General features: G+C 34.7%; 1 protein-coding gene across 1 annotated transcript; it reads right to left on the bottom strand.

Moving 5' to 3' along the window:
- Window positions 1-528: 528 nt before the first annotated feature.
- On the bottom strand, window positions 529-6,659 carry LOC130722951 (probable sugar phosphate/phosphate translocator At3g17430). The gene is made up of 9 exons (XM_057573849.1): window positions 6,130-6,659; window positions 5,931-6,038; window positions 3,431-3,462; window positions 3,298-3,348; window positions 2,293-2,354; window positions 1,953-2,214; window positions 1,492-1,757; window positions 1,323-1,417; window positions 529-990 (listed from the first exon to the last, which is right to left on the bottom strand). The coding sequence occupies exons 1-9, from the start codon at window positions 6,211-6,213 to the stop codon at window positions 817-819; spliced, it is 1,134 nt and encodes a 377-aa protein (XP_057429832.1). The 5' UTR covers window positions 6,214-6,659; the 3' UTR covers window positions 529-816.
- Between the last annotated feature and the right edge of the window lie 9,420 nt (window positions 6,660-16,079).

Here is a 16,079-nt window from a genome sequence, read left to right as displayed (position 1 = left end):
TACTTGCTTTGTAAGCACAAAATAATAAGGACTTGTCATCATTTCAAAAATTCTTGTTTTGTTTAGCCATGAAAAAAAGTTTTAGTATAAGTCAAACTTTTGTTGTTAATGGGTGAACACAGGCTGTCATTTGAACATAGTAGTTATATACGTTGATTCTTAACTTCTCTTTATTCTTAACTTTTTCATTCAAATTAGTAATATAAAAACAAAATGACAGCTTAAAGGTAGTTTATTCTACAAACGAATAAGTTTCTTACAAGAAAACCTGAAGCAACCAAACAGAAATGGTTACCACACTTTAATGTCTTCATCAAACACAAGCATCAGGTACCCCACTGCAATGTGATTTATTATGAAAAAGTTACTAAACAATAAATTTATACCAAATAAAACAACCAGTGCCAAATTTCAGAGTTTTTAGCACACAAAAATCAAAACAGGCAATACTAATTTCATCCTCTCATGAAATAATTCAAAATTTAAATTGAAGCAAATTTTAAAACTAATCAGATTCACAAAGTTGCATTATGTAATAAGAAATAATTAAATAACTGAGCTTCCAATCCAAGAAGAGACCTCTATTGTCCTCCAACACTGGAGAAATGATACATTCTACACAGCATAGTAATTACAAAGAACAAGCACGTGATTTCATTACAAAACTTACTACTGTCTAAAAAAGAATGAGAGGAATAGAATGCATTTCACTCAGCTTAGCTGCGAACGTTTGATTTTTCCAAAATGAGAGGAATAATGCATTTCACTCCTCACTCTACTTCTTATCCCAAAATGATATCACTTGTTTTTGGTTTTTCACTTGGATAGCTGCGTACGCCCAATATGAGATAACCTTGATGATGAAATCAATGGTGCTTCTTCATCAAAGTTTATATCAGAGGCTATACCATCACCTCCACTACTTCCCTCATTTTCACTAACGCTATCTGGCACAAAAATATCAGACGATTTCTTCTCGAATTTCCAGTCCTGTATTCATGCAAGAATTTCATTAGAAGGTTGTCCATGGACATTTGAATGAGAACCAGAGAAAACAATTGTTTGATCCTGCATTCTGTTTTCTCAATACTTGATTTATGATTCATGTTACCCCATAGATAACAGTTATATAGGAATGCCATGCTCGGATCAACTTATTTTTCCTCGGAATCAATTCTGGCACCCAAAAGTTACTCACGGAAGTTTCACCCGAGAATTGATTTTGGTTTTAGAATCAATTATAGAAGGATTCCCAACCATGCACTCAAGGGATTACATATCTATAATATGATACATGTTAAAGAAGATTGAGGATAATAGACCTTGGTCAACCGATCTGGAATACTTTCAGCGGGCAATTGAGAGGCACGGACATCTTTAACCTTAATGTAATTGTACATCACAACTCCACACAGTGCTGCAGGAAACATATGAAATAATGAGAGAGAGAGGGAGGGAGATTGAAAAAAATCATGATTGAATGAAACTTACCAATAGCATAACCAATTATATTCAACCCGGTTATTGCAGACTCTGGAAATATAACTGTCGAAAGAGCTATCAATATCCAGTCTTTAAGTACACCGGCAACCCGGATGGTTACAGCACCAGTTCTACCAATGACTAAGAAAATGGAGAAATTCAATGCTAGAGCACATAAAGCATTGGAAAAGAAGATCCAAAAATTGAACTGAATCTGTGAAACTTCCATCACAGGCTTCTCCAGTAGGCACCAGGGCACAAAGAGAAACACAAAACTGCACATAATAGAGTGCAAAAGAAGTTAGCAATTCATGTGGCCTGCAAAGTTTTTCTGATGGGCGTGCGTTGATGCTCCAAATAACATCACTTGTTTGTTTGGCCTAATAAGTTAGGCAATAAACTAGATTTATGACAATCCGATGATTTGTCTTTGAGAAAACTTAACTACCTGAAGATATCGATAAAAATACCTGCAAGGAGCTATGTAATATAAGCTTGTAATAGGATTTAAAGACAATCCTTTCTTCTGAAGAAGAACTTGTGTTAAGACCAGTCTTAAAGCTTCTGCAAAGATGCCAGTGACCTGGTAAACTGTACCAACTACATTAAAATGAATTTCCCCATAGGAGGAAATGACAACCCCAACACTGACCAGCAACATGTTCGAGAACACATCACACCTTGCTTTGTCAGTTCCGCACATAATAGCCATAATGAAAGTTGCTACCGGCACTGAAATGTCAAGTTTTAGAATTAAGGAAACTGTAGCTCACATAGTAAGAGAAACATGTTTAGTTCAAAAAAACATACTCAGAGCTTTGAGCATCTGGATAAAAGCCACAGAGATGTGCAAGTAGGCAGTGTTGCCAAACCTGTTGCAACCAAATTGCTAGTATAAATAACTGTTTCTTCAAAAGTTTTGATATTAGCAAGCAGGTAAGAGCATGTGAAAATAACAAACAAAAAAGTGCTTAATTCCAAATTAATCTTTCAATCAATAATATCATAAAAAGAGAAGCCACAAGTTTGTATACAGATATCATATTTTTAACCATCTATATGACAGGAAATGAACAAATTCCAAATATTGGTAGGTGGTAATGGATGGTGAACTCTAGTTTATGTGCAATCATATTATAATAGCTGAAGGTCAAGAATTATAATAGCCTACAGCAGCTAGTCAATAATCTACTATAAGATCTCTAGTTGATATTTCATAGTATGTAAGATGTATAGTAATTGTAGGCACCAAATGATGATCATTATCATACTAGATCTCTTGACATGGTTGTGTATTGAGAACATTGAACTACATACTTACTTACAATGTCTAACTTACAGGTTTGCTTTCGTTAGTCAATGTTGGAATAATAACTCCACACACATGAAAATATGAATATGGGCAAATGAGAAAACATTTAACCAAACTGAAACTAAAAGCACTATCCTCAAATGGGATTACATGAGTACACTTCCAGCAATCAAGCTTAAGATGACTCATGGTCATACTCATACATCATCAATGTTCAAACTGAATCAATAACATTTAACTGAGAAGAAATTTAGATTTTCATAATTCAAGAATGAGAAGTTTCAGACTCTACTAGAAATCTAACTGGAACATGTCTAACAAGTTTACTTGCCAGTTGTCACCTCTCAGAATTAAAGAGTATATAGAAACATCGATGGTCCAGCACAAGTAAAATTAAACATAGTTGGAAAACATTACGCAACGGACATGTACCATTAACAAATCTGAGAATAATGTTTATCCCGAATCAGGAAAACTTCAGTTTGCCAAGTTGCAGTGCTTACCAAAGACTTGATGCAAAGAAAGCACTTATTGGTACCACACAAGTTGCATATCTGCCACAGAAAGAACTTTGTTTTAGGAAAAAGCATGACAAGAGATAAGCTAAAAAAGGATTCAAATAAATGTCACACTAACATTTCAAAAGTCATTTTGACAGGAGTTACAACCTGCAATGATAGAACAAAGAAATTTTGGTCAAGATCATTTAGACAACAAACTGTAATCAAGGTGGTAGATGGGGAAAAAAGATCAAGAACAGAGGATAGGTTTTACATAATGTATGAATGGTATAAAATCATAGCAAAAACACCCTTGATGGCTGTCATTTTGTAAAATGGGAGGTGTGGCATTCATTAGAATTTAATGTTTCTCCTCAATTTAAGAGGGCATATAATAAGATGCCCTTGCTAGGGGGAGGTTTGACCAAAACCACCCTCCAGCTTTGGAAACACTTGTAACATAGACTAGCTTGTTTTTTTCTCACCACGTGCTAACACAATTTGCAAATTTAAAAAGATAAATAAAAGTAATGAAGCAGGGTTGACATTGAGCATTTGAATACTACTACTACTAAGTAATTTTATATTTGCATACACCTGATGTGATTTTATTTCACCAAATTTACCGCCATCAATGCCCTCATCTAGTGGAGGGCGATCCACAGCGCAACGGTAAGGTTGTTGCGATGTGACTTTGTGATCACAGGTTCGAGCCGTGAAATCAGCCTCTTGCAAAAATGCAATGTAAGGCTGCCTACATTAGATCCACAAAGTGGATCCGGCCCCTCCCTGGACTTCGCACATAGTGGGAGCTTTATACCACCAGGTTTTCCTTTTAATGCCCTTATGTAGTTGTCACATATAGGTTATTTTATTCACGCACAAGATATGTTCACATTTTACCCATATTCTCTGAATGTAACTAGGGCTTAGGCTTCTATTGTACAGAAAATAAACATTGTTTAAAAGTTTGCTCTCATATAGTAATAGCAGTTACAACATGCAGGAGCCCGGAGGTATAGGCACCGCCTCTCTTTAACATTCCGCAATCATTGTAATTCAAGAGAGAAAACACGATGTAATGCTCATTATTCAAAAGAAAATATATTGTATACGATCTCAAGTTAGCAAATCCACCATTTTGGGATACCCATGCAGCACAACACCTCATATATAAATGAACTGAATTTACTCAAAAAAATAAAAGCACAAATGTCCCATCACAGGCTTAATCATCATATTTGACACATTCAATAGCATTAAAAGAGCATAAACCAAACCTAACCTCCAAAACTGAGAATCAACTACCCTTTATCAAGTAGCCATTAAAGAGCCTTTAGGAATTACAATGAAACAAGGAGCAACTGAGTAAAACAAATTAACCAATTGACTATACCTACATGAATCATTTTTTCATCTCAGTGGGATCAAGCTCAACAATGCAGCTAACTCTCAATACAAAATAACCCGTTCATAGGTTCATATGCAAAACCAGATCAAACTTGAAGGGGAATAAAACCAAAACATATTCAAATCATTAGTCACCCAAAAGGAAAGAAAAGACCATGGCCACCTATCATCAAACTATACATATCAGATAAATGAGTAAATAGTAAGTATTGCAGTCCACTTAGATCACTAAGAGATTTGACATTAGCATAATATGCCGTTCACATCCACTGCCTTTGATGCAACAAGGGGTGGGCAGGGTTTGAATTCACATGCATAGCAACGGCAATGCTGACAAACATGAGCAAGCTCAATATCAGGAAACCACACTTGAACAACATTATCTACTAGCATCTTTTATTTGAACCTTCCTACTCACATAGGGAGTCCAAAATGAATATATTGAGCTGCTGTGGTTTGACGGACAATGCAAAGTTCAATTGAATCTTACAAACTGATAATGAGAATCAGGATCTCAATTTGAACTGAGGTTTCCTATTTACAGTCCCAGATTGCTAACGTTACAGAGCTAGCTTTTGTCTCTGGACTTTTACTAATGCTCAGAATAAATCTCTTAATCTTCTGAACTCGTTGTAATAACTCCCCTTAGATTTCCATTTAAAATGAAAAAAGAAAAAACTCTTGAAACATGATAAAATATGACCTATTATTTTCCAATCCTGACCCACTTGCTAATCTATGAGAAAGGAGATCCAATGAAGACTGAAAACTACATTCCAGTGAAGAGAGGGGTAATGTCAATTATACAACTTAGGATGCAATCTAACATATTTTTTGCCAAAAGACACATTCAGCCTATGCCCTATACCAATATTGAAGATCAAAGCCAATGGAAAGCGAAAGGATAACCGACAAAAGATAGGTAGATGTTACAGATTTGTTACAACTATTATTTAAATCTAGTGAGAAGAGTAGCCATGAAGGAGATTGATGTATAATGTCAACACCTCATCACAACCATCACTCTCATGACTCATCTAATACATGAGAGTAGCAACTAACAAAAAGTCATGACATGACATAAAATCAAGATGTTGGAAATGTACAAGTCAAAGCCATTTCATGAATCCTGAAAACCAATCATAAAAAAGAAGAAAGCACATATGCAACAAAAACAACTTAGCATTTGTTCCAAAATTAGTAATTATGACAAGATGCTTGCTCACCTTAAACACCCGGACAAGGAAAAATGCCACAAGCCCAGAAAATCCCATATGAATCATGGTGAGCGATATAGGAAGGGGAAAGTTGAAGTATTTTGGAGACAATACCCACTAAACACAAACAAAACAAAAAATCATATCAATAAACATTGCAAAGGAAACACAACCCATGAAGAACCAATCAAAGAGTGTAGCTAGCTACCTTGTTGTACAAAATGACTCCAGAAGAAAGCAAGATGTAGATGAACAAGTAAACATAAGTGAGAAAAAGCGTTTTGTTGATCATTTTGATGTTTTTGTGTAACAACAATTCAACCCCACGAAATGAAAAATGAAAAAGTAGAAAGCTTTAGCTTCTTATAGCATTTTTAAGGAGGAATTTAATTTAGCAACAACCCCAGAAGCTGAAAAAAGTTGCAGGATTCATGTGAGGGTCAAAGTTTCAACCTTTGCATTTGCTATGAAGGGAAACGCTCTAGAAATGGAAATAGTGAGGAGGAGAAGAAAAGGGAAGTGTAGATCGGATCTGTGGCGCGAAGAAGGGAAAATGGTACCCCCAAAGAGACAGAATCCGAGGAGGTACCCACGGTGAAGGAGATTGGGTAGCAAGTTGGTCCTGAATCTGGGAACTATGGAACGAGAGAGAGAGAGACGCAGAGAGAGAAGGTAGAGAGAGAGTGGTGAGTGGGTGAATGAATGAGAAAGTATTAGGAAATGGGCAGAGAGGTAGTTAACACTTTCGAACAAGTTATTAATGAGACCATCTTTTTTCCTACCATCCTTTGATGCTGTTCTGTTTCTCTATACTTGCTATATGTTTCTTGTTAAATTGGATTATTGAATTATTGAGTTATCAATTATACAATGTTTGAGAGTTGTTTTTGTATTTTGGTTCATCGGTGCACCCACATTTTGTATGAGAGCCGCTTTCATCTCCTCAGGCACTCTCATTTTTCCGGTCGCTTCTATACTCCCCAACTCCTGTGAGCTTCTCCTCCTCCACAACCTCTAGCATGCGCATGGAATCGTAGACCAACCTCATCCGACTAACCTCTTGGCAGAACTTCATATGATTCTTTCCATTGAGATCTCTTATTCTCACAAGGTTTATCACTCGGCTATAGTTCTTTCGCCTCAACGACGCTACCAAAGACAGTGGCGAGGTCGTTGGAATGACCGCACACACTCTAGTAAAAAAACGCAACATTATCATCCCTGGTTGTGAATTTTGAGCCCTCACAACAAGAAGATTGGAATTCAATTGAGATTCCCGTAGAGATTCAAAATTGAGGTTTTGTTAATAACGTCGTAGAAGAGTTGGGATAACTCGGTGTATATGTCGGTTTGTCGTCCTCTGTTGGATCGTGGGGATGTTGGTGGGTATGGGTGCCGACTGCCAATAACACATTCCAATACTCTCTTTTGAACACATTCTCATTTATTTGTTGAACTTCATGCGGGTTTAAAGTAAATTAAAAGTGAGACCCGCATTTTTAGTGAATTCCATCTGAATTTTTAACTAATGAATTAGAGTGTTGAAAATGAAGTTTTAAAGTAAGAGTTGTTAGCATTTTTTAATTATTTATTCAATCAAGTGAAGAATAAAATTACTCATTTATAATTTGGTTTTTTAATTTATTTAGGGTAAATATCTTTTTATCATTGTAATATGGGGTTTCATCTAAATTGTTCTTCATTTAATTATAGCGTTTGGTCCCACATATTTTTTTATTTGAAATAAGGCCAATTAACATCACTTTGCTTACATGACTAATTTTTTCCTAGTTAGGTAAAGGGTGCTCATGTGGACATTTTACATTAATTTTGGTCTTTCAAAATTTCATTAAATACTTTTGGGTTTTGGCCCTCTACATTTCCCCCACTTCCTTAAAACCACTTTCTCTCTCCACCATAGCTGTTTAATCCATCCAAGAGGTCTCTCCCCATTCCACAAGATATAACACGAATAATTGGAAACACAAAACATGACCAACCTGATATGCTCTTCGAAAAGCCAAACTCCCTCAAGATGACTTCAAGAAACATCCAATTAAGTTTTTTTTTTTATAGGCAAATGTTAGTAAATTAATCCCTCATCCGAGTTCGAATCTGGGACCCTTCATCACCCCACCCCATCCAATCAAGCTTGTCATACGACTTCTCCAAACCTAACTTAAATACAAGATCCCTCGTCTTACTCTTCGATTTTCTCTGCCTATATATCTCTTAGAGAATAATAGCATTGTCACTCATGCTTCGCTAAAACGGGGGCTAATATTTTCATGTGACATAGGCCGGTAGAACTCTTTCAGGTGTGTCGTTTTCATTATATATTAATTATGTATTGTGTGTAACTTTTGTTATGTTTTCGGTTTTTGATTTTGTAAGAAATTAAATCGAGTTATTGATTTTCAAATCATTTAAATATTATTTTAAAATTATTATTTTTAATCAAAATATGTTCAATTGTCGATGTGTCATCAATTTTAATCAATCAACACTCTATGTGACGAGTTTAACCGGCCGAAGTGTGACTATGTGGATTTTTAATATCAATTTCGGTCCCTCTAAAATATTTTAATCACTTAAAGTTTCAAGTTTGGACCTTCACATCAATTATGTGGCTAAGGTTATACTTGACTCATATATTATAATTGCTGGATTGTAGACATGTCAGAAAACAATACATGAATGCAGTAGGACGAATACAGTTGCAAATTTGTGGTGTATCTCATATTCTCATGTACATCAGATTCACACGTTTCAAATGTTGTGACAATAAAGTGATGGTGACTTGAAAGCACTCACATTGGCAGATATGTGCATTTGGCATATATGGGCATTTTTTATTTGAACTTAGAGTAAAAGTTAACATGATTTTTCATATTTCAATACACTAAGTCACCAACATAGAAATTATAATTTATCACATTAAATTTAATATAAATTAAAGATATAAAATTTTGACAAATTAATTTTAAATGTGAATCTACGTTGAATTTGAATTCAAGAAATACCCAAACGCGCATATATTCCAATCTATATCTGCTTCTTGGCTGTTACTTTTATTGATATTGAATATATACTACTATATAATGGCAGTAGACATGTTAAAGGATATATGATACATCAAATATATGTTGAATTTTAAGAAAATTTGTGGTGTTTTTGACTTTTTTATAAATTGTTTTTTTGTTTTTGGTTAATGGACCTTTTAATTTTTATTTTTGTGGTCAATGGCCTTTTAATTTATTGGTCACTTAAATTTTCTTTCTATGCCGTTTTTTTTGTCAACCTTTTTATACCTCATATACCAAAAATAAAACACCAGTTCGTTTTGTAAGATCAAAAAAAGACCCATTTATCTTTTTTTCTTGTCAAAATCGAATATGAACGGGGGTTATGACGCTTAGAGCCCACGTAGGTTTTACATTTTTTTTAAATTGATTTTGGTTGTTGAACAAAAACAAAAAAGAATTTGGTTAACTTTTTAAATTTGTTTTCTTACGGCTTAGAACCCCACTTGTTTTTGTAATGGGTTTATTATATCATCAGTCATCATCAAGTTTCAATTAAGATTACTTCAAGGATTAAATTTTAGGTGCCCACTAGGGTGGTCAATTAACAAATTGGTCCACCGGTCGACCAGGGGTCATAGTAGTAATTTACAAAATAAAAATATGTAAAAAAAATTAATTCTGAAAAAAAGAAATCCCTTTCTCCTCTCACATACGCTTCTCTCAGAATTCCCTTTTCTTCTTCATCACAGGCGCAGCACCACCACCAGTCCACAACCTTCCTTCTTCCTTCTTCATCTCAATTATCCTCTTCAGAGAGAAACACTGAAGACCTCTAGAGAGAGAAAACACGAGATCTGATTGGAAGAACAAAACGATGTTCGAATCCGATGATGCTTCCTCCATCAACCGGCGACTGACGAACGACATCTTCAATCACTCACAATACGTGACCTTCAACTTGGCGTCGTACACGAAGGAGGAGCTCAGAACAGGGTAAGGGAAAGAAATTCCAAACCCTAACGATGTCACTGCAATTTTTCAATTTTCTTTCTAGATCTCAAATCTCTGTTTCCACCGGCGGCACGTGTGTGTTTTTACGGGGCGTGAGGTTGCGTAAACGCGTGGTGTGAAGTGTAGGAGCCGGGGCTACGCCGGAATCTCATCGAACGGCCGCCGGTGGTGGACGGGATTCATAGGAAAAGTACCATTCTCTTATATCTGTTTTTGTGGTCTGCTTCTCCCTTTCAAAAACCTCTCTTTTAAGCTCTTGCTGGTTCCCTACTTCAACAGTGGTTTTCCTTGCTTGTTTTCTCTCAGATTTTTAGTGTTTGGTGTCCCTTACTCTCTCGATTAACTCTATTTTTTTCGATTCTAGGGTTTGAATGTATGGGTTAGGGATCTGTAGGAGAACCGCCGCCGCCAGCATCGATGCTTGGTGTTAGAGTCGCCGGTGAGGAGCTGAAGGAACTGGGAGCAGAGATGTAAGAGGAGACCACCCTGGTTTGGAGCATATCCCCTGTGCTTGAAATCTGGCAGTTCTTGCAATTTTGGGTCTGAAGAAGATGAAGTGATGAAGATGAAGAACCAGTCCTCAAAGGATTTTAGTTATTAACATCATTAGCACCCAGAAACAATGGCAACTTTTATTCATCCCTTTTTTTCTTTATCTGCAACTAAACGTGCTTCAACTCTCTAAAACTTAGTTTTCATCAGATTTCTCATTCAATTCAGTTGAAAATCAAAACCCATTTTCCCTTCACAACCCACATACGGTGATGAAGATTTGGAGAAGAAGGTAGAAAATGGTGATTGAGGAAATTTTTGTTTTGGTACAGGAAATCTGGGATTTGATGACACATTAAGGAAAAAGGAAATCTTAAGGAAATCTGGGATTTGAAGTGATTTGAAGAAATCTGAAAATCTGGAATTTGATTGAATCTGGAGAAGGAAATCTGGGATTTGATGACACATTAAGGAAAAAGGAAATCTTAAGGAAATCTGGGATTTGAAGTGATTTGAAGAAATCTGAAAATCTGGAATTTGATTGAATCTGGAGAAATTTGTGAATTTGAAATATGAAAATCTTAGAATTTTTTTTTAATAATAAGAAAAAGTACATTACCCTTTTATCCTTTTATTACCCTTTTAATCCTAACCATTCATCTATAGAATATTCTTTGATTCCAAGATCTAACGATTTTAAATAGTGGAGCACCGGTGGACCAATTTGTTAATTGACCACCCTAGTGGGCACCTAAATTTTATACTTTGCCGACATGTTTCATGTTCAATATACTTTGACAAAAACAACAGTCTACTTGATAAATGTGGAAAAAGAAAAATGCAAAACGTGCATGCAGATATTTGTTTAATTTGACTTTGAAACTTCAAAGAAACAACAACTCAACAAGTAAGCCGAAGAGAATTAGAGATCTGGAATTTTCAATTGAACTTCTAAGATAACTCAAATTAATTATCTGCAGAATATAAACTTTAGGTAGGAGATTTGAGTCAACATCTAAACAGATACCTACTGCCTTACCATTGAAAAAGAACATGTAAACAACTGCATTCTCTTCACTTAGTAATCACATAAACAAAAGAGAAAACTATGACTAAACCTGAGCCAGAGACAACCTTAAGATAAGTTATTAAACAAATCCATCAGCACTATTTTTGGGATTTCCAAAATCTACCTATAGATAGCATGTTTGCATTGGCTTCTAGAAAAAATGGAAGTATTTTTTCTTGAAGCAACAATTTTAGTCCATTAACAAAATAAAATGTGCATGGTAAAGTATGCCAACTTTTAAACAAACTCATTCAGAAATACATACATCACTGCAAACATGGGTAAATTTGGTGCTATAAAACTCCTGTCATATGCGAGGCTTAAGAAAATATTAGACTCACTTTGTGGATTTATTGTAGATAATTTTACTTTGCATTTTTACAAAAAACTGATTCTATGACTCAAACCTATGACTGCAAGGCCACATGACAACAAACTTACTGTTCTGCCGGCACCCTATAAAAACACACACATATTCAATTAATATTACATATAAATTAAAATAGATGAATTAAGCTAACTTGATGCTACCAGCTAACTACCCTATGTAAGTCTAACCTCAATAGACAAAGCAGTTTCAACAACTATTAGCACAAATGCACTATTACTCTATAAGCAGAAGTAGCAGAATGTAATTGTTGCGTGTGTGCAATTGTTCACTCAAGCTAATATATACATAACCAAATTAAATTGCAAATGTCTCAAACTATGCAGCCACATTCAGATTTTGATATCCTACCATCCAGAAATTCCAGCTTAATTAGTGGTTCAGAATTTAGATGAATGAAGAATCTTTTGTAATAGAACTGGGACAATACCTGTTAATTCTAGGGAAGCTTCCCTTGGGCCTTAACTTCCAACACCATAAGATTCTTGTCCATGGACTAAGAACAAATCTTTTGAATGTCCCAAGATAGGAATTTTTAAGGCTTAATTGCATTTTTCGTCCCTGATGTATCATGTATGTGTGATTTGGATCCCTAATGTTTAAAACGAGCAATTTAAGTCTTTAAATTATTTTTATATGCCAATCAAGTCCCTCCGTCAATTGACCGTCTAAATTGTTGAGTTGGCACAACAATTAATATTTAATATTATTATTTATCAATTTTCCTTTTTATTTTCCATATCACCTTCTTCTTCCATTCCTGATTTCCCGTCCCTCTCCCTCTTCAATCCCCCATCAAAACTTCACAACAATCCCCATCAAAACTTAACAGACCCAAACAATTTTAGGAAAAAATGCCTAAAGATTCGTAAATGCTAAAATGAAAAACGTTAAAAATGACCCCAAAAGTTTTTTTTTAAAAAAAATAAAGGATTATATATTATTATCCACAAAAAACCCCTAAGAACAAGCTGCTCCCAAAAGTTTGTTAACCGCAAATGGGTATTTTCCTTCCTTCTTTTGAGTTGAGCCATGTTATGTGAACAAACCCAGAATCAACAGAATATGTGTTCTCACCAACTTGCAGGACCTCTTCTTCAACCACCATTCCCTTCTCAAATCCACACTCTTCTTCCAAAAAAATTAACCCTTGCCCCAAATAATTTTTTCCAGAAAATGGATTTTGTATAACACTTTCAAAGTTCCTGAACCTACGCACCACATTCCCAATCAAACACACAAGAATCAAAAAACAAATATTCAAATTTAATAACAAAAAGATCTCATAATTGATTCTATACAACCTTTTCGCACTTCCTGCACCTCCGCACAACATTCCCCATAAAAACACAAGAATCAAAATATAAATATTCAGAGTGGGGTTGGGGATGCGGAAGAAGATGAAGAGAAGGGGATGGAGCTGTTTAGGTTTAGATTCCAGATTTATTTTTTAGGATTATACTTAGTTAATTAATTAGTTTTATTTAATCTCTTATTTAGTGAGTTGGCAGCCCCAGTGGCATTCTAGTGGTGAAAGAGTCAACGCGACGTCATTAATGAACGCCAAGTATGCTAACTCTGTTATTAATTGGATGTTCAATTAACAGATGGACGGTAATTGTCACAAATTAATAATTCAAGGACTTAAATTGCTCGTTTTAAAAATCAGGGACCCAAATCGCACATACATAATACATCAGGGACGAAAAGTGCAATTAAGTCAATTTTTAATTGTAGAAATTCAGGATAGAGGAATTTTTAATTGATAGAAAATCTAGATGCGGGTAGACCCATACAGTCCAATTATGGTTGTGATCTTTCTGCAATATCTTAGTCTCATTTCAAATTCTGTTCAATAATGGCATTTGATTCAAGGATTTGCTTTGAAGGTTTGTGAGCAGGTCTAATGTAATGTTGGAGACTTTCCCCCTTTTTTATATTTTTAATTAAGCAAGTATTGTATTTGTATACAACATTGTTAATCACCAATGAATATTTGGTTCAATGATACATGTTTAATTCTTTTTAAGAAAAGTTTCAGATTCAAGTCTTGTATGAATGGAAAAAAAACTCACATGGAGAACTAGTCTCATAAGAATATGAACGTTCTCAACTCAAAAATGATTGTTTGGACACATGTGCTAAAAAGAAACATTATTAACCATTAACCATATTTAACTTTAGGATGGGTCCCAAAAACAGTTGTGCAGTTGAAATTTAGGATATTGAGGGCCCTTTAAGAGAGTGAAGACACAAGACAAGGCAAGAGATATAAATGGAAGGGTACTTTTTTTCTTTTTGGATAAAAATTATTCTGAATTGTATTAAAAGAAACACATGAATCGTGCACAACCCCATATTTATATCTTAGTTTAAGCATCAAAGTACAAAGCTCACTTCTTTTTGAACCTTCCTTGTGATAAAATCCAACCATACAAGGCAAATGGGGTTGACTGATTGACTCTCATTTCACTTGTTGAATTTTTACATGAAAGTTGTCGGCAGAGTACGAGGCTCAATTTTTGTTTATGTTATATGTGAGTTAGATCATAATATCATATGATGTGGCCAATGCCTCTTAATTTGTTTGGTTACCCAAGGGCCAAGATAATAAACAAAATAAAAGTTTTAATTATGATTATTTACTAAACTTGTTATTGTCATTTAATTTTCGTACTTACGAAAAAAAAAATTATTATATCACTGCATTACCTGTATTTCCGCGGGGGTGATGTTTCTTTTTCCAAATTAGTTTTTTCTTATTATACAGAATCGTAGAAATTTATCTGTGGTAGTTATTTTCTAGTGGTTTTGGAATTGGAAGAATAATTGCTATTCGAATTCTAAACATGGAGTATGAATTTTGTATTGCGTCTGATCATGATCTTTGTGCAACAATGGCTGCGTTGGGCTCAACCCATATCTTCTATGGCAATAATGAATAATAACACAAAGAATGCAGTGCTGTATGTTGATGGTAGTTAGAATGTGAATTTGAATAGAATGAGTGTTGGTGGTTTTCTTCGTAATGTGATTCAGATGGACGTTGGTTGACAGAGGTTGCTTTCTTTGGAGAGGGTGATTCATTTTGTGCAGAGCTTTTAGCTGTGGAGAAATGTCTTCTCCATGTCTGGGAGCTGGGGCACAAAGATATTTTGCATGCATTAGACTGTAAGAATGTTTGGAGTTGCTTAACTGCAATATTGATGTGCATACGCATTGGCATAAGAATGTGATTGTTAGGATCATAGACACATGTTGAGTTGGGATTTTGAAATATCAGTTTTATTCATGCCTCTAGTGAGCGAAACACATTTGTTGATCCTCTGGCTAGACAAATTTCACGGGATGCGCCGTCTTTGCATATTTAGAAGTTTCCTCCTTCTTTTGTTATTTCATGTTTATGACTAGACCTATTTGAGTAGTTTTCTTATTTGTATTTCTAATTTTCTAAGTGTAGAAGAAAACTTGTTATTTTATGCCACCTATTTATTTCCATTTGAAAAATCAAATTTATCATGTTTAATGATGTGTGACTAAACTAAGTAGATTTTTTTTATATTGGAAAGATAAATTGTACTCATCAGGGATTGATTTTTGGACCTCCCCCATCAAAACTCACATATCACCTAGCTTTTACCACTTGAGTTATCATTCGAGGACAACTAACTAGAGTTTGATCACTAGAGCAAGCAATGTATTATTATATTTTTTAGAAAAAAAAATATCAAAACTTATTTTGAACGGAGTAGCATTCTTATAAATAATAGCAATAGATAATAAATATACAAAATTTCCCATGAATGGATATGTATTTTCACAAATCACAATCATTTCTTTATTCATTTAATATATAGCTGATATTTATTGTTACATCCAGAAAAAAAGAAGAGAGTACAGAAAGGGTACATAAAACTAATGAAGTATAATTTCATCATGTGATCATAATTTAGGTAGAATACACTATTTTTTGATTCTTGCAAGATACAAAAGTTCTGAAGATGCAGGTGTGTTAAATATATGAAGGAAAGTTTTGCTACCTATAATGATTTTCCCCAACTAGGATTGCATATTGTGAAGAATGCAAACTAAAAGAAAAATAAACAGAGAACGCAATTGGTGACCGCCCAAATTCATATACTTAATTAACTGGGTACACATAATTGCATTTT

This window comes from Lotus japonicus, chromosome 6 (assembly GCF_012489685.1).
Source record: "Lotus japonicus ecotype B-129 chromosome 6, LjGifu_v1.2".
In the NCBI taxonomy this organism is placed as follows: Eukaryota; Viridiplantae; Streptophyta; class Magnoliopsida; order Fabales; family Fabaceae; genus Lotus; species Lotus japonicus.
The sequence above is the reverse complement of the archived record's forward strand: the minus strand, read 5'-3'. Positions and strand labels throughout refer to the sequence as shown.

Coding starts and splice junctions, on each gene's coding strand:
- LOC130722951 (XM_057573849.1), bottom strand. CDS start 6,213: ATGATCAACAAAACGCTTTTTCTCACTTATGTTTACTTGTTCATCTAC. Junction 6,039..6,129: donor GAGTCATTTTGTACAACAAG/GTAGCTAGCTAC, acceptor GTTTGTGTTTAG/TGGGTATTGTCTCCAAAATA. Junction 1,758..1,952: donor TATTACATAGCTCCTTGCAG/GTATTTTTATCG, acceptor TATTATGTGCAG/TTTTGTGTTTCTCTTTGTGC.